Genomic DNA, 22,871 nt, shown 5'->3' with positions numbered 1-22,871 from the left:
ACACCATTGGAATGGTAGGTAGAAGATGCTACCAACTTAACCCTTTCACCGTCACACTATAGGTTAACCCTTTCACAACCACACTATAGATTAGTGTGGTCGTGAAAGGTTAACAGTCTGTAGTGTGGTAGTGAAAGTGTTAACCCTTTATAGTGTGGTAGTGAAAGCGTTAACCCTTTGCAGTGTGGTAGTGAAAGCGTTAACCCGTTGTAGTGTGGTAGTGAAAAGGTTAACCCTTTGTAGTGTGGTAGTGAAAGGGTTAAGATAGTTCAAGTTCAAGTTCTTTAATAGTTGTCATACAGAAGTACAGAATACTTTCATACAAAATGCTTCTTACTGTTACGCTCCAGAGACTGTGCTAGACAAGATAGTATCAAATAACATAATAACATAATATAGCATGAATTTAGAAGAAGAAAATGAGGTCACAGTGTTCGGTATAGACATATGTACAATGTTCTGAGTTACCATATAATATACAATACACAATACTATGCAGTGTACTAATGTACAGTACTATCTAGTGCAAAGCAGAAATGGGATGAGGTACAATTTTAGGTACAATTTACAGTAAGGTGTACGAGTTGTAGTGCAATCCTTCATCCATAAATATAAAGTGTGGGGAGTGGGTGCTACAGTGTGTTTGTTTAAAGTGGGTGTGTGCTATAAAGTGTGTGGAGTGGGTGCTACAGTGTGTTTGTTTAAAGTGAGTGTGTGCGTGTGGATGTGTGTGCTGTGCTATGTGCGTTTGGTGGTTGTTGTTGTGTAGTGTTCATTCATTGTTCGTTTAGCAGCCTGATGGCCTGATGGCCAGATAGAACTGTACTGCAAAGGTTTGATGGAAAAACATTTTATTAAGAATGCACTCACTGTACAATTGCAGAACAAAAGAAAAACAAAAGACAGCTAAAAAAGTACAACTACAAATGGCTACATCACAACATAATGACAACATTTAATGGACAGAAAATATCTAAACTGGAGATGTGGCACCAAATAAATGGTTGTCTTAAAATACAGTTTCAGCCAAAAATGTTGATGTCACTTGGGAACTTCTAGCTCGACCGATCAAAATTAGCAAAAAAGGAGGTTCACGACCTTCGCAAGAATATGCTGGTGTCAAAATCGTCTGAGCAAATAACAATTAGAAATATGTCCCAGAGTTGTTTTTTATTATTTCTATTTTATCTGGAACTTATTTAGGTTTCCTGAACACTCCTATAGCTAAAAGTGTGGCAGTACATGTGTGTAAAGGGAAAGCCAATTGGAATACAAAAATACACCTTTTACAATGCAGTATAAAATCAGACCAATACGGTAGACATAAAGACAGGTTTCTGAGACAATAAATTACTTATTTTACACTACAAGAGAGAGCTTGTCTTAGGAGGAATTCCAAAAAGGGAGTGGGGCTGCATCTGAATACGTTCCCAAGTTCTTTCCTGCATCTCTTCATTTACACGGACTTGAAACGTCAACGGTCCCACCAGTAAAGAAAGGAGACTGTGGAAAAGGTCGCTGAGCGGAGGTATTGAGATGGACCCTTGGCAGTGTGTGATGAGGCTAGCGGTGTCAAACTCAATTACCAAAAGGGGCCAAAATGAAAAAAGATTTATAAAAAAATACAGATGATCTCACAGGCCGGATACGTAATGATGCAGAAAAAAGGGTGAATCTTCCTGAGGTTACTCGCTTAATCGGTAATTTTGTTTATCTATTCAATTTGTGCATACCAGCTCAATAGGATATTGTAAATTAACTTACCGTAATTTTCGGACTATAAGCCGCACCTTTTCCCCCCATTTTTCGACCCTGCGGCTTATATAAAGGTGCAGCTTATATAACTCGACGTGACCAAACCCGAAAATGTACAAATCTAAATATTGCTTTTTTGACTGCATTGAAATGTTATTTATCTGTTCCCTTATTTGCTACACTTAATACAACTTGTAAATGAGTTAATTCTTGTTATTTGTCCAACAGTATTGTGTCCCAATGCTGGTGGGAAGACTGTAATTAAACATTAAAACACCTGCGGCTTATAGTCCAGTGCGGCTTATATATGTACACATCATTCAATTTAGCTGCTGCGGCTTATATTTAGGTGCGGCTTATAGTGTGAAAATTACGGTATGTTTATTCTCTGGTGCATCAATGAATACAAGGAAGGCTATTTGTTTTTGGTCGAGGCGGCATCTGTTATGGATATCAGCTTATCATAGATTAATTTATTACAGAATGGGTTTCAATTAGCTATTCACCCACGATAGTTTGTAAGATTAGCAATTCTAGGCTAAACTGGCTCTGGACTATTGGAGAAGGACATAATACACACAGGCAGGCACACAAAACATCTCTCCTCGGATTTCACTTGCCTTGCAGAAAACCAATTATTTGCACGGCTTTGATATGACAGAGTAGGTATGTGAAATAATTTAAGATAATAATGCAGTTGCAACCTAATGATACATATTAGGTTTCAATTAATTATTCACCCACAAGAGTTTGTAAGATTAATGATCCTAGGTTAAATTGGTCCTGGAGAACTAAGTGGAACACCTACATTCACACAAAACATACAGTGTCTGTTATCTCAGCGTTTCTCCCGCTCTACTTTAGATTAGATTAAAATATATTGTCATTATACAGTACAAGTACAGTACAAGGAAAAGAGGTTTGGCGTCCAACCAGAGTGCAAAACGTATCTTGCGCAAAACCAATCATTTCCACGGTTTCAATTTCAGAGTAGGTGTGATGAATTAGCAATAATTCACTTGATATAATGAAGTAGGATGCAACCGAATAATCAGTGTTGGGACTAACGCGTTACAGTAACGCTGTTACTTTTGGCAGTAACTAGTACTCTAACGCATTACTTTTTAAATTCAGTAACTCTGTTACCGTTACTAAATGGTTCGTCACTGCGTTATTTTTATGTAGATTGGTAGCGAGCAGTAGCAAGCTTGAGCGCAGTCCTGACTTCTGAAGACGTTGTGGGTGTGTTTTGTTTACTCTAGTCTAGTCATGGCGGCGCCCAGTCGAATTTTTACACATGGATATTCTCACTATTTCTCTTTTGTTGAGCACAAAGAAAATAACGTTTTAGTTAAATGCAAATTGTGTCTTGGCTCAAAGATCCTATCTACTGCCCAAAATAGGTATTCAAATCTGTTGAAAAATGTTCAACGAAGCTAGTAGCTGAGTCTAACGTTAACGACACAGACTCATCCCAACTTCCGAAGCCACTCGCCAGACATTTGGTGAGTTCAGTGATGTGAATGCAAATGAAGTTGATCAACAGATTTCGAATTTAAAAGCATGACTTGGCTGAAGTTGGCTCCCATTCTATCACATCAAAAATATTGTGTTACAGAAAATAAAAACGTTACTTATTTTGCCTGTTGCACATCTAAAAACAAGTTGCCGTTAACTTTTCTCAAACAATATAGTCCTTTCATGCACGATTGATATCTTAACCAACGTTGCAAGATGGCAACGCTTATAATGAAACGCTCCGACATCAAGGCCGAAGGCTTCAACCTAAGCATGCACTTATTTTCAACCTAGAACCTAAACCAGAGATAAACGCACGGGCATGCGGCGATACAATCTAGCCGTCTCGGCACGCGCATTTCTTATTACGTCGGGACAACATATCTTTGTGTTTGTGTCAGGTTTGTGTTTGTATAGACCACATTGCTTAGCAGAGTTCAGTGATGTGAATGCAAATGAATGGAAACTGTCAAGTTGATCAACAGATTTTGACTGTAAGAATCTGTAAGGGCATTAATGGGAGCAATTAAAGGAAGAGAGGGAGCAATTAAATACCGGTAGTTACTTTTCACAGTAACACATTACTTTTGGGTATAAGTACAGTAACTAGTAAAGTAACTGAGTTACTTTTTAAATTAAGTAACTAGTAAAGTAACTGTTACTATTTTTCAGTAACGAGCACAACGCTGCGAATAATACAATAGAAATGTGTCCTGAGTTGAGTAAAAATAGAAAAACTACTGAAAGTGAAGTACGGTACAACTGAAGGCTGAATAGGGTCCGACTCCTTCTCCAATGGTCCACGAGTTGATGTGTTCTTATTAAATGAAAACACAACACAGGTGCAGAAAACTATCTGTGCGTTTGCTTGAAAAGTCAAGTAATTTGCATCGGCGCGCCGCCGCGAGAGGAAGGTGCGTTTGATTTGTATGACGGGCAGCGGAATCGCCAGGAGAGGCAGCAGGCAAAAAATAAACCGATAAGTGAATTAAGTCGGGAGTGGGGGCTGGCTGAAAATGTAACGGCCTGCAGGCCTCGAGTTTGACACACGTGCTGCAGACTAAGAGGCATAGGAGGCAGAGTATGAAGGGAGAAAGGGATGGAGGCGTCACACCGTTATGCTGTGGCTTCGGGGTCCGCAGAACCTTCAGGGTCTTCATCGTTGTAGATGTTCTCGGCCTAGAAGGAGAATCGGCGTTTGAGACGTACTGTACAAATGAACACATCAGAAATCCATACCATAATATGCCATTTGGGGTGGACGATTCTATCCTAAGCGTCTGCTGCCTTTACAGTGCCACGAGTGCATAAATTTTTTTTAGCTATGGGAATCAAACCCCCAACCCTGTGTTAGTGTGTTAGTGTTAGCGCCATGCTATTGCCCATTGACCCCATACAGGATCACTTCACACTCAAATGATGTTTTCCACTACATGTAGCTGGGGAGACGAGGGGCTTGTTGTAGCTGGCTGATACAGGAGGCAGAACAACAAACTCTTATCACAGTACAACTACAGTATAAAGTGCATATAAACATATACACTATTGAGTTGTCTAGCTTTACTGTTCTCCCTCTTCCTCCTCCTCTTCTTCACCTCTCTCTGAATAGGGACTCTGCACAGCTAACTAGTCCTGCCGTCTCAGAAATATTCACTCCAGACAGTCAAATAGAAATAAAGAGCAGGCTGGTCCCCCCCCCCCCCCCCCCCCCAGTGGTTGGTTTTGAAGGGAAAACTCCCTAGTCCCTATGGTTACTTTTTTTATTCCTTTTTACGCCTATTCTCTCCCAAGCTCATTACCGCTCAAAATGTACCTCTATCTCAAGCTCCGCCGTCTTTTCTCGATCCACCAGTTTGACCGAGAGAAGCGACAGTTGTGATTGGAGGATCAAGAGAGGAAGGCGGGGTTTGAGAGAGGCACACACTCTACCACTCCAGACTGACTTCATCTAATTCTATTTCACAAATTATTCGTTTTATGATCCTGTACAGATGAGGGAAGCAGTACCTATTATACTTGTACCCAACACCCCTGCTTGAAGTGTCGTTTGTAATGATGTGTGCGGTTCCTTACCATTTGCCAGACTTGCATGATGTTGTCTTCAGACACCGAGCAGATGACCCAGGGCTCATTGGGGTTCCAGGAGAAGTCTGAGATCTTAGCCGTGTGACCTCCGTGGATGAACTGGTAAGAGAGGATATCCACTAGTATCACGACTTTATATAAAACACAATGGACCTCATTCACTAACATTCTCGTACGTTCGTAAGAGGAAACATACGATAGTCCTCCTCCGGATACCTGAACGTGAGCGGGTGCTCGTAAATGGCCAAAATGATCGCAGCTGCGACTCATTCTTAAACTGAAAGCGTGTTCTCATACACACGAATTTGCATACAGAAACGCCCCGCCAGCTCCTTATAGGGCATGCAAGGACTTTGTGCAAACTGATTGAACAGCTCCTTTTAATGGAAGGGAGAGGCTAAGCATTGCAACTGGGTTGTGCTGACCCCCATGAAAATATTCAACAGGTAGCGCGAAAGCAATTTGCGACTGATCAGAATTGTATTAGATTAGATTCAAATGTATTGTTAGTGCGTTGTTGCTAATAAACTAGATGTATAATATATATTATTAATAGTGCTGTCATGCGATTAAAAAAATGTATCTAATTAATTACAGGATTTGTAATTAATTAATCTAATTAATCGCACTTTAATCGCATAACCATTTTATGCCTGATATTCTATATCATGTGTCCGGATGGCAGAATTCAGTACTGTATCTACAAAACCTTCTGTTTAATAATCTTCCATCTATTAATTTGCTTAGATTTTTCAGGTCTGGTCAATTTGAGCATAGTGTTATTCACAGTCAAAGATAAAAAAAAATTATTGATATTCTCATTTGGTTCATTACAATTTACTCAAGCCTAGTAACAGACACAGTATTTCTGACACTGGGAATACATTCCCTGAGATCCATAGATGTCCCTAGAATCAGATACCAAGAACATGCAAATGGACCATATAAAAAAAATGCTGTAAATGTGTATTCTACATATGTCTCCATAGCTATAATATAGAATATACGATGGGTCTACAAACATCGTTAAAACGGTCTGAAACGTTGGCGCCAGATATTAAAGATGGCAAAACAGGGTGGCGATCAATGAGTTAATTCTATTCCACTATAGCTATATCCGTGCGATTGAGTTCTTATTTATTTATATATGTATTTATTCATTTGCAGTGTTTGTGTAGTGCTTTTATTTATTTTCGGACATCACGATGCCTCGTTGAGGCATGACTATAAATGTAAATGATAATTTTTTATGATAAATATTTTCTTATTTATTATTATTATAATTATTGAAATCCGAGGATGTCGGCCCGAAAAGCTCATAAGTGGAGTTACGATAAAATTAGCTCATAACTTTTCTCGTAAATCCATTCGAGAATGAGGACCAATGTTACCGGTTAGGCAACAAACTTGTACCAAATTACAGACAATGCTAATTCATGAGGAGGATAGACTGCTGGTTCTGCACCAACTGAGATTAGAAGGGAATCCCAATGGACCCACAAAGTCAGTGGGCCATTCATGCTCTATTGAGCAAGCCCACCGATCTGACCGACCGGGTGACAACATGAATTCAAAGGACTGGTGCATATTAATGCATCTGTGGCACAGGGATGACGGATGTGAAATGCATTCCCTTTTCAAATTCAAGAATCAAAAAGGTAGCTCACCAGTAGTTCAGGGGGACCGTCCTCTGCATCTTCTGGCGACTGCTCTTCTCCAATTTTACTAAAGAGAAGGGGGAACAAACAGACACACGAAACACACCTGGTTAACAACACAGTGCTGCGACATACCTAGTCATGTGGGGAGTAACATGGTGTCTAGTCAGTAACATGGTGTCTAGTCAGTAACATGGTGTCTAGCCAGTAACATGGTGTCTAGTCAGTAACATGGTGTTTAGTCAGTAACATGGTGTCTAGTCAGTAACATGGTGTCTAGTCAGTAACATGGTGTCTAGTCAGTAACATGGTGTTTAGTCAGTAACACAGTGTCTAGTCGTGTACCTGAGGTCCCAGACATTCAGCCTCCGGTCCGTTCCACTGGACGCCAGGATGGTCTCATTATGAGGCGACCACTGGACCTGAAACAGTCGCACAGAGAGCTGGTATCGGATCCACTACACAGGGAGACTGGACACAATGACATCTGCCGTCTCCATTTCAGAACACGGGGGACGGGAGGGATTTTAAATCTCTTTTACCTGGAAGATCTCGTCTTTGTGCGACTCGAAGGAGTGCAGCTTCAGTTTCAAATTCCTCAGGTCCCAGAGGGCCACGGTCTACGAAGAGACAAGAGAGATGTTTTTACGAAATACCAGTCCTATGCTCTTCACGCTGTGATACGATATCGGTGTAACACTATACATTTTATCCGGCCTGATCAGCAATAACTCAATAGAGTAACAGAAGCTAGAGGCCGATGGAGGTATTACGCTACCTTATCCGCCGATCCGGTGGCCAAGATGAACTCGCTGTAAGGGTTGAAGGACAGACAGTTGACCTCTGCAGTGTGGGCGTCCACCGCATGGCTCGGCTTGGAAGTGTTGTTGGAGCGAGTGTCCCAGCTGAGAGATCAGGGAGGAAAAGACAGAAGAGACAGACGGGAAGAAAGAGAAGAGAGACGGACAGAAAGAAAGAGAGGAGAGAAGAGAGAGAGACGGACAGAAAGAAAGAGAGGAGAGAAGAGAGACGGACAGAAAGAGGGGAGAGAGACAGAAAGAAAGAGAAGAGGGAGAGAGAGACAAAGAAAGAGAGACGGGGGGACAATGGCATCATTGTCATGTATTTGCATACTTGTGTGAAAACAAAGAGGCAAATGGGGATAAAATGGAAATATTCTCATGAATTATTCAGTTAATTATTCAGATGCACCGACAAGTCCAACCATTAGATCTCACAGATTTATATTTTCAAGATTCTGACGTTAGTGGACTAATGTTATTGACTTGTGAAGCGACCTTGGGTTTCTTCAAAGGCGCTATATAAATTGGATTTATTATTATTAGGGTCTCAATCAACAAGGTTTAATTTGTTTATTTTGCTGAATTACTTATTCATCATGGATGGAAAATGATGAGCATCTCTCTGGCATCTCAATAATATTCTGAAATATGCTTTGGTCTTTCAAGTGCGCCAGATTATAAAGAGGTCTGTCTGCATGACTGCACACATCTGAAGAGGGACAACGATGTACGAAACTGAATTTTACAGGTTGTGCCCATTAGATTAAGAAATGTTTTTGTAATTTTTCTCTTCCATATTTTTTATACATTTCTGCTTAATTTGATAAGCAGAAAGCGTGGGGGGGGGGGGTTTGACATGCAAAAATAAATGGTGGACAAGGGCTGGATATTAACCCAGGACCTTGCCATTATATGGTACAAGCTTTGTGACTAATCTATTAGTTGACTAAGAGGTGAATCAGTGGAGGGCAGCCCTACTTACATCATGAGCTTCTGGTCGTCTGCTACGGACCCGAAGAGAGACTCGTGGAGCAGGTGCCAGGACACGTCCTCCACCACCGCCGTGTGGCCCGTGAAGATGGTCTTGGCGTCCACCACCTTCCCCTCCTTCGGCACGGCACTGATGTCCCACAAACAGATAGTCTGCGCAGGGGGGAGGGGTGGGAGAGGTTATGGGAGGGATGTGATGTCTCTCCAGTGGGGTTAAAATGATTTTTAATGATCTCTTTCTCTTAAACAGTACTGTATATTTGTATGTCATAAATGTCTTGATGAAACAGTACTGTATATCTGCATGTCATAAATGTCTTGATGAATAAGAAATGGGGGACCCTGATGTAAACAAGACCGAAGTCTTTTTCTGGTCTGCATCCCCTTAACAATTGTGTGTATTGAGCCGTACTGTATTGTACCCATTCTGCAATCTGTTAATAAAGTTTTCAATCAATCAATAATTGTCTGTACTGCAGGTAGGGTGAGAACAGTAGGGAAGGTTTGGTCTAACCGTCTGTACTACAGGTACTATCTTACGTGGTCGTCTGAGGCGCTGAGCAGGCAGCCGGAGAGGTTGGGGTTCCAGGAGAGGCCGTAGCCCTCCTTCTGGTGTCCCCTGAGACGCAGGTCAGGGTGACACTCTCCAGACACATCTGGGGAGGACAGGAAGACCACACACATAATGTTACAGGCATACAATATGAAATAAAGCAGATGTGCAAACAGCATTGAAGAGCTGAAGAGGAGAGTAGGCTAATGGAGCAAACTGATCATCTTAAGTTTTCTTAACACTTTCAGTGCCACCAGGGGGTGCAGGACTTAGTGCCTGAATGCCACCATCGGCGCTAATGTTAACGTTAATATCGCCTAATCTATGTTTTAAATTATGGCTATGTGTCTAATCTGCCCGTCGCTTATCAAATAATCATTTTCCAGTCAGTGCTGTCAAGGTAGATTGGTTTTTTATCGCTTCATTTCCATTTGAGAGCATTTTGAAAAGCACCCGTTTTGAGGTAAAAAACAGCCCATTCTGTGATAATCGTCTTTTACTGGAATATTCCAGAATGTTGATATTTGTCGGCCTATTTATGAAACGTTTTCAAATAAACGCTAGATGATCAATAGTATACGTACACGCACGCACATTCGAGGCGCGCGCTGATAATAGCCGTTTTTATTTCCTCATGGATTTTACAGTGAAACCGCTGGAGCACATATCAGAAAAAAGCGTATATCTTAATCAAAACGAGTCTGATTATCCTAACACTGATAACATAGATTCCTTACCTGACATCAGATGGTATCCAACTGGTATATTCCAATTCCTGATCACCATTCGAAAAAATCGATAAGTGTATAGATCTAACGTGTATACAGTAGAACTCATGCTTGCCGCGGCTCAGAGTCTCCAGAATGAACTCTGGTAACCCCGGTTGCATCAGTGGACTGGAAAATGTGGACTGGAATATATTTTTTTCCCCATCCATTTTCATTGAGTCCATTCCAAAATCCCTGATGTCATCTGGGAGACGATAGGGGGCGCTTTTTTCACATCTGATGGCCGGCGGCCTTTGGGTAGGCTAGGGTAGGCTCGTGTGATGCAATATGATTTCAGATCGCTAAAAAAAATATATATATATAAATCCGAGAAATCTCGTGAGTGGCTTTCAACGTAACTATTGTAAATCCGAGAAAAGCTGTGAGTAGCAGTCAAAGTGTTAATTAGGTAAAAGAAGGACTAATGTTTCGACGCAACATCAGAGTAAAATAACAGGAAATTATAATAATAATAATATTATAATAAACTTTATTTGTAGCACCTTTCATACAGAAATTGCAGCTCAGAGTGCTTCACAACAGAAGAAAGACAGGCATAAAATGAGCACATGAAGTGCAGACATAAGATCACAGGGGAGAAATACCCTCCTTTGTCAAGCAGGAGCCTGTACATCATAGGCTGGGAGATATACAGGCTCTTGGAAGGTATTTGAATCCTAATATACCCAATAAATTAAACTAAAGACAATCCATGTGCTCCACTACTCTCCTCTCCCCTTCTCCAGGCCCATGGGCTTTCCCCAGGATTTTCAAACAAGGCAGTGCTGAGCCGCAATAAGAGGCTGCCCCCCATCCGGGAGGCCAACGATTTGCAATAAAGAAAGCCATTTGCTGTAATTTCCTGCAACTTAAAAACATTATTTAAATAAAATAGCTAACAAAAGTTCCAAATAAGTTTAAGGTATAAGCTGGCCCCAAGCTTTCACTGCCAACAATTAAATGAATAAATAAATAAATGACTAAATTGCTGGCGCGTTGTTATAGTGGCGGTGCGGCCCTATACCCTTGTTTAGGGAAAGCCCAGAGTCCTATTCTGAGAAGCACCGGGCCCTCGTCTTCGTCTAACAGGTTGAGGAGCGTGTACTCCCTCCCTCCCTAGCGTCAAAGAGTTGCTTACAGAAGGGACAATAACCGTTTTAATGAGCTGATTGAGCACTGCTCCTCCACGCCCTCCTTTCATCGGGGAACTGCTTTCATTATCATTGATTTCATGGTGCTTCAGCTTTAACATAACCTCACAGAAGCAGGACAATAATGTTAGACCGGACTGATTGTAACCAGGACCGCCTATTTTCACACCCTTTTCGCCCTGGGGGCTGTGGTTTCGTAGGAAGCAATTATCACAAAAAATATACAGTATATTTGTATACAGTATATGACATAGGAGTCCCTATTAGGGTTGGGCACCGAGAACCGGTTCTAATAGGAACCGGTTCCTAACTTCCGGTTCTGGAAGTTTTTTTTACTTTGTTAATTAATACCCTAGTTACAGTACAGCAACCAAATTACATGTACTCAGTCATACAACATGCAATACATACATGTATAAAGAAACCTGTACCGGGTTTGGAGGGGTGCTTGGTGTAGTCGAACACCAGCACGTCTGAGGTGGGGGTCTTGGTGGCGATGATGCAGGGGTTCTGGGGCATGTAGCGCGCACGGTTCACTTCTCCCTCGTGGTTGATCTTGATCTCTATCTCGATCTTACCGCTCACCGAGCCGAAACCTCCAAACTCTGCAGGACAGATAACAAAAGGAGAACGGTTAGCATTTATACATGGATTCTTCTGCATGGAGCTTCAGCCAATTGATCTATGGGTGAATACTGGTTAACATACAACAACATAATGACAGAAATGTGCATAAAGAGTATTCAGCCAGGACTTGGTAAACTTCCTACAGTGGGCCAGATACATCAAAGATTACTGCAGTGCTTTCAGACACACGGCTCTGGCTCTGTTCTGGAGTCTTGAACCTTGTTGCTTTCTGGCGATTTCACAGCAGTTTAAACAGAACCAAACTCCCCCCCCCCCCCCCATCACCAATGGAGGGCATTGCTCAATGCAGGTGAAAGTAAGCAGTTTGTCTCTTTCCTTCCTCTTCTTGTCTTCACAGACTAGAATATGACACGCCCACTGATGATGTCACGGATCGCAAGGAAAAAACTAAACATGTTTGGTTCCAGCTGAGAACCAACTTTTCAGATTCCAAACCAATTTGTTTTTCGGTCTGAACGCGGCGGCCGGTTCAGAATTTTTTGTGAACCAGAACCGGAACAGAGCCCTGCCGGTGTGAAAGGCCTAGATCAGCGGTTCTCAAACTACGGGTCGCGACCCAAAGTGGGGTCATGGGTAGGTGACAGTGGGGTAGCGCATTGGCAACACATTTTTTTTTTTTTAATTAATCAAGAGAAAAACCGACGAGGCCAACTCAGATCGAGTTTTCCACGTGGCAGCTGTGTGTATTTGCCATGTCCCGCCCCTTCATCAATCGAGGCCGACACAGTTTTTCAATACACATCTCACTACATCCTGTGCATGTATAATCGCGGAGGCCACGCCTAGTCTTTTGTGAGTCAACGTGTGCTCAGATTTGTGATCGGCACTGTCTCGTAACTAAAGCACTTCCGGGGGGGGGGGACTTTCCAGGCCAATCATATGAAGCTGATTTGTTTCATTTAGGACAGGCATTGTAACCTGGACACTCGCAATGGATAGGTTTGTTGTCAGAAGCAGTGCTGGTTGGCTGTGTATTCCAAATGCTGGCAAAAGAAAGGTGGAATCTAGTAGCGACTACAGCACTACTAAAAACGAAACGGAGTAAAAGACAAGTAAATTACAGCGGCACTCTAGACATGCTGAATTTAAAATGGAACCGCTAGCTTTCTTTAAAAAAGAAGAAACGATTTTGGAGCAGAAAAAACTGTGCTGAAAACTGCAACAACAGTCAACGAAAAAGGACTACATGCTTAGTTTATTATTAATAATAATAATAATAATTATTATTATTATTATTATTATTATTATTATTATTATTATTATTATTATTATTATTATTATTATTATCTAGCAGACATCTTTGACTGACTCAATGTGTTGAATCTGGGACTACAAGGTCAAGACACAGACCTGTTTAGACTCGCAGCTCAAATAGAGAGCTGGATTAAGAAACTCCGTTTGTGGCACTCCATGAAAATCAGCGGAGATTTTGGGGTATTTACTCTGTTTGATGTTTTTTTTGGAGGAACAGAATGTTGCAAACAATTATTTGAAGCCCATCATCTGTAGCCATAGTAGAAGGGCTCATTGAACAATTTCTGAACTATTTTCCCAAAAGAGAGAGCACGGACCAAGATACGCATGAAGCAACAGGCTGTCAGACACTGTCTGAGCAGGAGACGCACATTGATCTTTCGTGTGATGAGCTACTGAAAGTCAAGTTCACTGGACAGGGCCAGGCCCTCGCAAAGTTCTGGATATCAGTCCGGAACGAGTACCCATTGTTGTGTAATGCTGCGCTGAGGAAGCTTGTCCCCTTCGCATCAACATACCTCTGTGAGGCCGGATTTTCGGCACTGACATCAATAAACAATAAATACAGATCTCGCCTCATAGTAGAAGCGGATCTCTGCCTCTTTCTCAGCACAACGCAGCCACGTATCATGGAACTTCAAATGTACAAGCACACCCTTCCCATTAAGTCGTTTTTTTTTTTATTCTTACATTATGGCAACATAACAATGTGTATACAGAAACAATTCCGTTGCTTTTGTTGATAATATTCATTAATTTCATTGATAACATAGTGCTGTAATTTCATTTTCTAATAAATATGCATGATCAAGTTCAACAACGTGTGCTTTTATTTTGATATTCCTTGTTTCTTTAAAAAGAACGTCATCTTTTAAAGGGGCACTTCACCAAAGATGTATTTTGCACATAATCTCACACATATTGAAAACAAACTTTACAAACAACCATGGTCGCTAACAAACAGTTTTGCACACATTCCTTTTGTTTGACAGTTGAGAGTAAAAGAGTAAATTAATACGGCCACCAGTGATGTCATCAAGGACATTGAATCATGTTGTTGTGTGCACCATGGAATGATGTAGATGAAAAAATAGCAATACCTTGTCTTATAGGGACCGCTACCATTATCATGTCATTGTGCAGTAATTAACACACAACACAAGGACTCAATGTCCCCGGTGACATCACTGGTGAGCGGTGACCAAACTCATTACCTCTCAATAACTGTCAAAACTAAATTAATGGGTGGTTTAGAGGTTTTTGGACGTGTGTGAGATTATGCGCAAAATCTATCCGCATTGTGTTTCTATTGTGGCGAAGTGCCCCTTTAAGGTCCGCCTGCCGCCCTCAACACCGGCTTCCTGCTCACAGCCTCCGACGGCATGTCCGCCTCTCACCGCCTTTCTCGCTGTCGTAGTGGGAGGCGTCAAACTGGGCGTCGTCGTTGGGCAGCTGGACGCTGGCGATGACCAGGTGGTTCTGCTCGTCGGACGTGTGCGTGCCCAGGACCAGCCGGTGCACGCTGAAGTCCTTCCCCTCCGGCCTGAGGAGCACAGCCCAAAGACAACAGACAGTTAGGGTTGCCGTGGTGATGTGGAATTCCCCATGACTGATAAACTCACGACAACAACACCGGTATTACAGGATATTTTGCAAAATGACGCTCTATATCTGTAGAGCGCTTACTTTGATCTTTACGTTGATCCACTGTGTTTGTGCGTCTACTTGATTCATTTTCAATGATTAGTATCCATTTGTTGGACAGAGTTGACGACACAGAGTATCACCGGTATCACCGACTACCACGGTAAGACTACATACGATACGCGTTGAACATCGGCATTCAGTCTACAGCTGTTCTTCCCTAAAGAAATTCTTAAGTCTACAGTATTTTTCACATTTTCATTGAGTCGTGATCAACCCTTTGCTACCAGCAGCCAGTCTGTTTATTATTATTATTATTATTCCATAAATAATCTAGATCCCATAACCGGGAAAGACGTCTATACATTTATTTTTTTATTTGTAGGTAGTGGGAATGGTCAGGTTTAGGGTTAAGGTGTAGGTTTACACAGAACGTATTAGGTGATGATTATGCTGCTTGGCAAAAAAACTAAAAATAGCACCGGGAGATAAGTATGTTTTGATGTTTTGGACGCACACTATTCCAGAGTCGCACAGGAAATTCTAGACAATACCTGTGACGACCCCCCCCCCCCCCCTACTGGTTAGTTTTTTTCTCTCTGTGCTGTTCTCCTGTGAGCCAAGGTTGTAACAATACCTCAGGGAAACGCTGTATGCATGGGTTACCTGGAGACATCAGGCAGCCATTGAGCAGTGAGACTGGGCCACTCCAGAGCGTGAGTCATCACCAGATCATAGAGGAACGGGGTGTTCTTCTTCCAGATCTTGTACTCCTCGTTGATCACCCTCTCCTCCACTGCATCGTCAAATGCACCTGCTGAGAAACAGAGAGAGAGATCAGTGTCCAAAATAATAAGATAAGATATTCCTTTATTGATCCCCTTGGGGAAATTCAGGCATCATAGCAGCATGAATTAGCACTAAGGCTTATCAAAATTAATGGTTTGGTTCCGGTTGCCGACTGACCCTGCCGATTTAGGTGCAACCCAATTTTATTTTATTTTATTTACAATAAAGTTTCATAAAAATCTTTGTCAAACCTTTAGTATTATGGATATTAAACATGCTGGCAGAGTACATGCATCCATGTTGTCGTGAACATTTTAATTAAAGAAAGAAATTCCCTATCCATAGTCGCCGTGGTAAAAAATATATAATAAATAAATAAATAAATAAATAAATAAATAAAATAAATAAATAAATAAATAAATAAATAAACAAATAAATAAATAAATAAATAAATAAATAAATAAATTCCCTACCTACCCATGGCCTTAACTGACAACCAACAGGAACCAAACCATTTATTTTGTTAGGCCTAAATAGTTAGCCTAGCTAGAAGACTGATACAGGTCATAGAATGACCGGCAACATCACCTCCTGGTTTGGGAATAGCACTGCACAAGACCGAAGCAGACTACAAAGAGTGACACGTTCAGCCGAACGCACAATTGGAGGGGGGCTCCCCACCCTCCAGAACATTTACAACAAGCGTTGCAAGGGCAAGGCTAAGAGAATCATTAAAGACTCCAGTCACTAGGGGTGCACCGATATATCGGTCGGGTATCGGTATCGGCCGATAAGTGCCTTGTTGACTGCTATCGGCCTATCGGCCGATAAGCTCAAATGTGCCGATAGCAGTCGCCGATAACTAACCATCCATTTGTGTAGCGTCAAAAGGCAAAAAAAAAAATTCACTCGCGACCTACCTGCACAACGCCCGCCGTCCCCCCCACACACACAGAAGCTACTGCATCAAAGTTACTATTTATGATTAACAAGGCATTCGTTTTGTGGCATTAACGTTATATAGTTAGTGTTACACGGACAATAACATCAGCATATTATTATTACCCATAGCAGCAAGGCATTACTCCGAGTCCGTTCATAGCCGGGAGGCAGAAGACTAACGTTACTGGTGAAAATGTGATTTACGTTGGAATACTCCTTTGCCAACTTGCTGTACTTTGCTTGCAGGTCTGCAGCCATTATTACTGGATTAAGAATAGCCCCAACTTTAGCCAACGTAACGTTATGGCTAAACCTTTAACATTAGTTAACCCTAGCTTTCGGTTAGCTGTTCAATGTTAATAACACAACCAAGCGAATCCATCAGAGCTCCCCATCAACACCGCTCTGTCGGGAGGATGGCATTTAAGAAAGTATCTGCTGTTAAAATGACACAAACATTCGTTTTGTGGCATTAACGTTATTATAGTTAGTTACACGTTCAATTACATCAGCATAGTATTTACCCGAAGATAGCAAGCAAGCCGTGCATAGCTCGGTTACATTCCGTTGCTCATTCCGTACCCAACTACACATTCTGCAATCTGTTAATAAAGTTTTCAACCAGACAAATGTATAGAAAGGCTTTGTTTTATTATAAAATTTGTTGCAGTAAAATCATTGTGTCTCGTTTGGCCATCCTGTGGAGCGCGCTGGTCGGCGGGCACTGCCGGGCAGCTAACGTATTAGCTTGTTGTGGTTCTAAGTTTGACTCGCATTCTCGCAAGCAGATCAATGGCGGCATGCCCCGAAGTAGAAAAATGAATAAACGCTTGGTGGTAAGCAGGAGGTGGGTGCTAGCGGTGTGGCGTAATTGGCCGAATCGACTGTCAATCAAAATGGTTCCATTGCATTGGTTGAAAGCTCTGGTTGAGAGAATAGTATCCCGCTGCAGGCCGCCAGAATGGTTCCATTGCATTGGTTGAAAGCTCTGGTTGAGAAAATAGTATCCCTCTGCAGGCCGCCAGACGATACTGGGAGAGGGATCAGTGATACCATAAACATATTTCTTGATGTTTCCTTTTTTAAGTAAGTAAAGAGGCCTACAAATACAAACACACATACAAATATACAGTAGTTTCATTAAAAAAATTAAAAAAAATTAAAAAAAAAATTAAAAAAAAATTAAAAAAAATTAAAAATACTTATTTTTTGCCACAATTATCGGTATCGGTATCGGCCGATTGTGTTAGTTGAACAATCGGTATCGGTATCGGTGGCCAATTTTCATATCGGTGCACCCCTACCAGTCACCCGAACAACTGCCTCTTTGAACTGCTGCGGTCAGGCAAGCGATACCGGAGTCTCAAGGCGAGCACAGAAAGACTCAGAAGAAGCTTCTATCCCAGGCCATCAGGCTGCTAAACGAACAATGAATGAACACTACACAACAACAACAACCACCAAACGCACATAGCACACACATCCACACGCACACACTCACTTTAAACAAACACACTGTAGCACCCACTCCACACACTTTATAGCACACACCCACTTTAAACAAACACACTGTAGCACCCACTCCCCACACTTTATATTTATGGATGAAGGATTGCACTACAACTCGTACACCTTACTGTAAATTGTACCTAAAATTGTACCTCATCCCATTTCTACTTTGCACTAGATAGTACTGTACATTAGTACACTGCATAGTATTGTGTATTGTATATTATATGGTAACTCAGAACATTGTACATATGTCTATACCGAACACTGTGACCTCATTTTTCTTCTTCTAAATTCATGCTATATTATGTTATTATGTTATTTGATACTATCTTGTCTAGCACAGTCTCTGGAGCGTAACAGTAAGAAGCATTTTGTATGAAAGTATTCTGTACTTCTGTATGACAACTATTAAAGAACTTGAACTAGAACTTGAACTTGAATTATAGTACAGTGGAGAAGTTTAATAAAAAAAAGAAAAAAAAAAAAAAAAATAGGCAGTGTAAACAATATAATTTACTCTGGACATGAGCATAATATGGGCAAGTAGGCAGTGTAAAAGGTCAAGGTGCAAGATGAGGGTATGAGGTAATCAAACTGGCATGCAATATTATAGTGAAGCCATTACAGGGAAAGTCCACCCTAAAATAGAGCTCACATATATTATGTTATTGTATATAGCTCAGTTTTGGCTTGTGAATATATGAAGTCGACAGAGACAACAAGACTCTAGTGATGATGGCCATCACCAAGACAAGAGACAGGTCCTGATCCTGAAGCTGCTCCATAGACACTGAATAGTGGGGGAAACTACTAGGACACTATGACAGTACCCATTGTGAGTGACTAAGGTACCCATGTACATGTCAAAATACTTCCCAAAGGTCAGTGAATACCACGATCACAACACCAGAGGGAGCTCCACAAATCATGTTAAACCCAGATTCGGCTCAAATAAGGGACTAAACACGTTTCGCAATTATGCCACATCAATGTGGAACGCCCTACCCAAAGCTGTAAAGGAATGTGGATCACTACCCACTTTCAAAACCTCTCTCAAGGGACACCTACGGGAGACTGCAATTCAACACTGGCCCCTGTAAATATCCTAACCCAACCCCCTCCAATGTACAGTCATTTACCTATGTACAATGTACAATTGTGTTTGTTTGTACAGTGTCTCCCCCCCCCCCCCCCCTCAATGTACAGTGTTACTTGTTTATACAGTGTGCCCCCCCCCCCCCCCCCAACCACCTCCAATGTAAATTACCCAGTATGGTTGTCAATATCCCAATGTACCCAACCCCCCCCACCCAACCTCCTCCAATGTACAGTTTCTACGTCAAATGTATATACTCCCTTTTCTTGACTCCTTCTGTATCACAAACAGTACTGTATTTGCAAATCTGGTATGTCATAAATGTATAGATGCAGCAGTACTGACTATCTGTATGTCATGTATGTCATATATGTCTATATGAATTGAAAATGGGGGACCCTGATGGAAACAAGACAAACGTCTTTCTCAGGTCTGCATCCCCTTAACAATTGTATGTATTGAGCCGTACTGTATTGTACCCATTCTGCAATCTGTTAAATAAAGTTTTCATTCATTCATTCATACTGATTCGGAGCTGCAAGACCTACATTTAGTCAGTAATTCAGGATCAATGGAATAAATAAAGGTTAAATTAAAATGTAATAAAATGGACCACTTCAAAGAGTGTCACTTGATGAAATCACTGATTCGAGGGTTAGAGATTTCCAGCTTAGGGAGACAGTTGTCTTATGTTTTATATATATTCAATTAACGTTTAACAGTCATGCAAGATCATTACAATTCTGTTTTAGGGTAGGTAGGTCGTTTTATTTAGACAAGCATAATACAGATCACATGAGTATTTTCTTTGTCAGGGATAGAAACGAAAAGTCCAAAGGACTTATTTCCACCGTTGTCCCTGGAGTCAAGGATGCTTGGTTCATACACATACTACTCATTACAGTAATATTTCACACTCATTACATTTGATAGGGTGGCTTTTCCCTTTAAGGTTATCGATTTCACAGTGAATAAGGTTTCGATGTGGCCAACTATTGACTTGTCTACCTTCACTGTTGGCAATTTGCTACATCAATCAGCTGAGCTAGCAAAACATTGCAACATGCAACGCAAGTTTGGGTGGCATATTAAATAACGTTAGGTTATGATGAGCTGCTGTCTTGATGACTGGCTGAATGAATGAAAACTTTATTTAACAGATTGCAGGATGGGTACAATACAGTACGGCTCAATACACACAATTGTTAAGGGGATGCAGACCAGAGAAAGACGTTTGTCTTGTTTACATCAGGGTCCCCCATTTTCAATTCATAGTGACATTTATGACATACACAACATACATGACATACGCTACGCTATCGTGCTGCTAAAGCCCAGGGTAACAGTAACGTAAACAACCATGGTCGCTAACGTTGTCTGTATTCAGCCAGGTAACGCAGAACTTTGCAAAACACGCGTTGCAAAAGGGGGCCACGATCATTACTTTGCACACAATGGAATAAACAAGTCTGGCTTGTTGTGCATGCATGGTTAATTAGCATAAGAGCTAATGCTAAGCTAATCGGCTGGCTAAAGGCTAACTATCTAGAGTGCTAACAATTATCAATAGTAACGTTAGCTTAGCTTACAAGAAGTGTTGGTTGCGTTACCTTCCTTGTCTGCCATTATAACGGTCGTTATAGATTAACAATTAGCTCAGTTAGCCAGACGGCTATTATAGTATGTAAACTGAGCTGTACAGTCAGACAGCCTTGTCTTCGGTGCTGTAGCTGCCTCAGACTCTATTCATTTGTGCACATGAAGCTAGGTGGCTAATGCTAACACGCTAACCGGTGGAGCTTCGCGCGCTCGGTACAACGCGTGGGGTGTGTCTGCAACCAATCAACACAGAGGGCGAGAGAACCCGGAACCACGTAGTTCCACCGCACAACCACAGGAGGGCGGAAGAGATCTGGTAAAAAAACCTTGCAGAGATGAATGAATGAAAGCTTTATTTAACAGATTGCAGAATGTGTACAATACAGTACGGCTCACTACACAGTTAAGGGGATGCAGACCAGAGAAAGACGTTAGTCTTGTTTACATCAGGGTCCCCCATTTTCAATTCATAGTGACATTTATGACATACATGATGACATCATGACATTTATGGCATAGGGACATACATGACATGATACAGGTATATAGTACTGTTACATTTGTGACATATACGATATGCAAATATACAGTACTGTTACCCATAGATCCTAACAGAATATTTACATATGATGGGGAGGAGAGGAGACTACATTAGGAGGGGGGGGGGGTGGGTGGGTGGGTGGGAGAGAAATATACATACGGTGGGGAGAGAATATATACATCCGGTGGGGAGGAGACTGTAGGCCTACATTAGGAGGGGGTGGGTGGGTGGGAGAGAAATATACATACGGTGGGAAGGAGACTGTCTATTAGGAGGGGGTGGGGGGTGGTGGACATTTACAGTGGCCAGTTTTGAATGGCAGCCTCCCGTAGGTGCTCTTTAAGAGCGGTTTTGAATGTGGGTAGGGATTCACATTCCTTTACAGCTTTGGGTAGGGCGTTCCACATTGATGTGGCATAATTGCGAAACATGTTTAGTCCCTTGTTTGAGCTGAATCTGGGTTGAACATGATTTGTGGAGCTCCCTCTGGTGTTGTGGTCGTGGTATTCACTGACCTTTGGGAAGTATTTTGACATGTACATGCGTACCTTAGTCGTATAGTGTATCTTGTAGACCAGGCCCATTGCAAGTTGCTGTACTCTGTCGTCTACTCTAAGCCATCCTAGGTAGTCAAAGTGGGCAGGGGTGAGGTGGGTTCTAGGAGTCAGGTCCAGCAGTAGTCTGACCAGTTTGTTTTGTGATGTTTGTAATCTTGTTTTTAGTGCCTTTGAGGTGCTTTGATACCATGAGGTGCAAGCATAGTCGTAGTACCCTTGAATGCGTGCTCCTGCCAGAGTCTTCAGGGTATTCTTGTTTACCAGAGGGGAGATCCGGTACAAGAATCTTGTTCGTTGGTTGACTTTTTTTATTACATTGGATGCCATTTTGTCACAGGAAAGATTTGCCTCTAGGATGGAACCTAGGTATGTAATTTCATCTTTCCTTGTGACAATATTGTCACCCACTGTAACTGAGAAGCCGTCGGTCTTGCTGAGTTTGTTATTTGATCCGAAGAGAATGGACTCTGTTTTACCCAGGTGTAATGATAGTTTTCTATCAGCGAGCCAGGTGCAGATTCGGCCGAGTTCTGAGCTGAGGGTTTTTTCAACCTGCAACTTGTTCTCGTCAGAGACCAGTGATACAAGGCCATTATGTGATTGTGATCTAGGCCTGGGTATTTTATACTTCACAGATCAGTTGCCCTAAAGTTATCCTCCATTCACACCAAATCCGCTTGTTCGACTTGGTCGTTTTCTACCACAGGTCCTCTCCTCACACAGCACAGCATTATTATAACAGGTGGGAGGGAACCAACCAGGCAGAACTAATCCCTATCTCTCCATCCACATACAGTAGAGAGAGTCTGCTAATGCCATCAGTGTGGACACTGATAGGCTCTTATTCAGCATGTGATATCAAGAAAGTAGCAAAGCAGCGAGGAAGAGACGGGCAATGAGGTATTCTGCTGCTATAGGGGCTCTGGGTCTGCTGACTCTGGCTTATTTTTAGCTGACAGGGATTTTGTAACCTAGGCCAACCAGGCTTTTGTGATATAGACCATTATCA

General features: G+C 41.8%; 1 protein-coding gene across 4 annotated transcripts; it reads right to left on the bottom strand.

Moving 5' to 3' along the window:
* Positions 1–834: 834 nt before the first annotated feature.
* Positions 835–20,946, bottom strand: rbbp4 (retinoblastoma binding protein 4). 4 transcript variants are annotated; one of them, XM_084313434.1, is made up of 12 exons: positions 20,755–20,946; positions 15,493–15,643; positions 14,580–14,725; positions 11,712–11,885; positions 9,350–9,465; positions 8,802–8,962; positions 7,795–7,921; positions 7,559–7,636; positions 7,362–7,438; positions 7,026–7,083; positions 5,347–5,457; positions 835–4,452 (listed from the first exon to the last, which is right to left on the bottom strand). In XM_084313434.1, exons 1-12 carry the CDS (start codon positions 20,789–20,791, stop codon positions 4,390–4,392), a joined length of 1,299 nt encoding a protein of 432 aa, XP_084169560.1. In that variant the 5' UTR covers positions 20,792–20,946; the 3' UTR covers positions 835–4,389. The 4 variants fall into 4 exon arrangements, with proteins under 4 accessions (XP_084169560.1, XP_084169561.1, XP_084169562.1 ...); XM_084313435.1 differs by having other exon boundaries at positions 14,583–14,725; XM_084313436.1 differs by having other exon boundaries at positions 20,776–20,946.
* Between the last annotated feature and the right edge of the window lie 1,925 nt (positions 20,947–22,871).

The sequence above is a fragment of the Notolepis coatsorum genome (assembly GCF_963971535.1).
Source record: "Notolepis coatsorum genome assembly, chromosome: 4".
NCBI classification, from domain to species: Eukaryota; Metazoa; Chordata; class Actinopteri; order Aulopiformes; family Paralepididae; genus Notolepis; species Notolepis coatsorum.
This window is presented reverse-complemented; position numbering and strand designations above follow the sequence as displayed.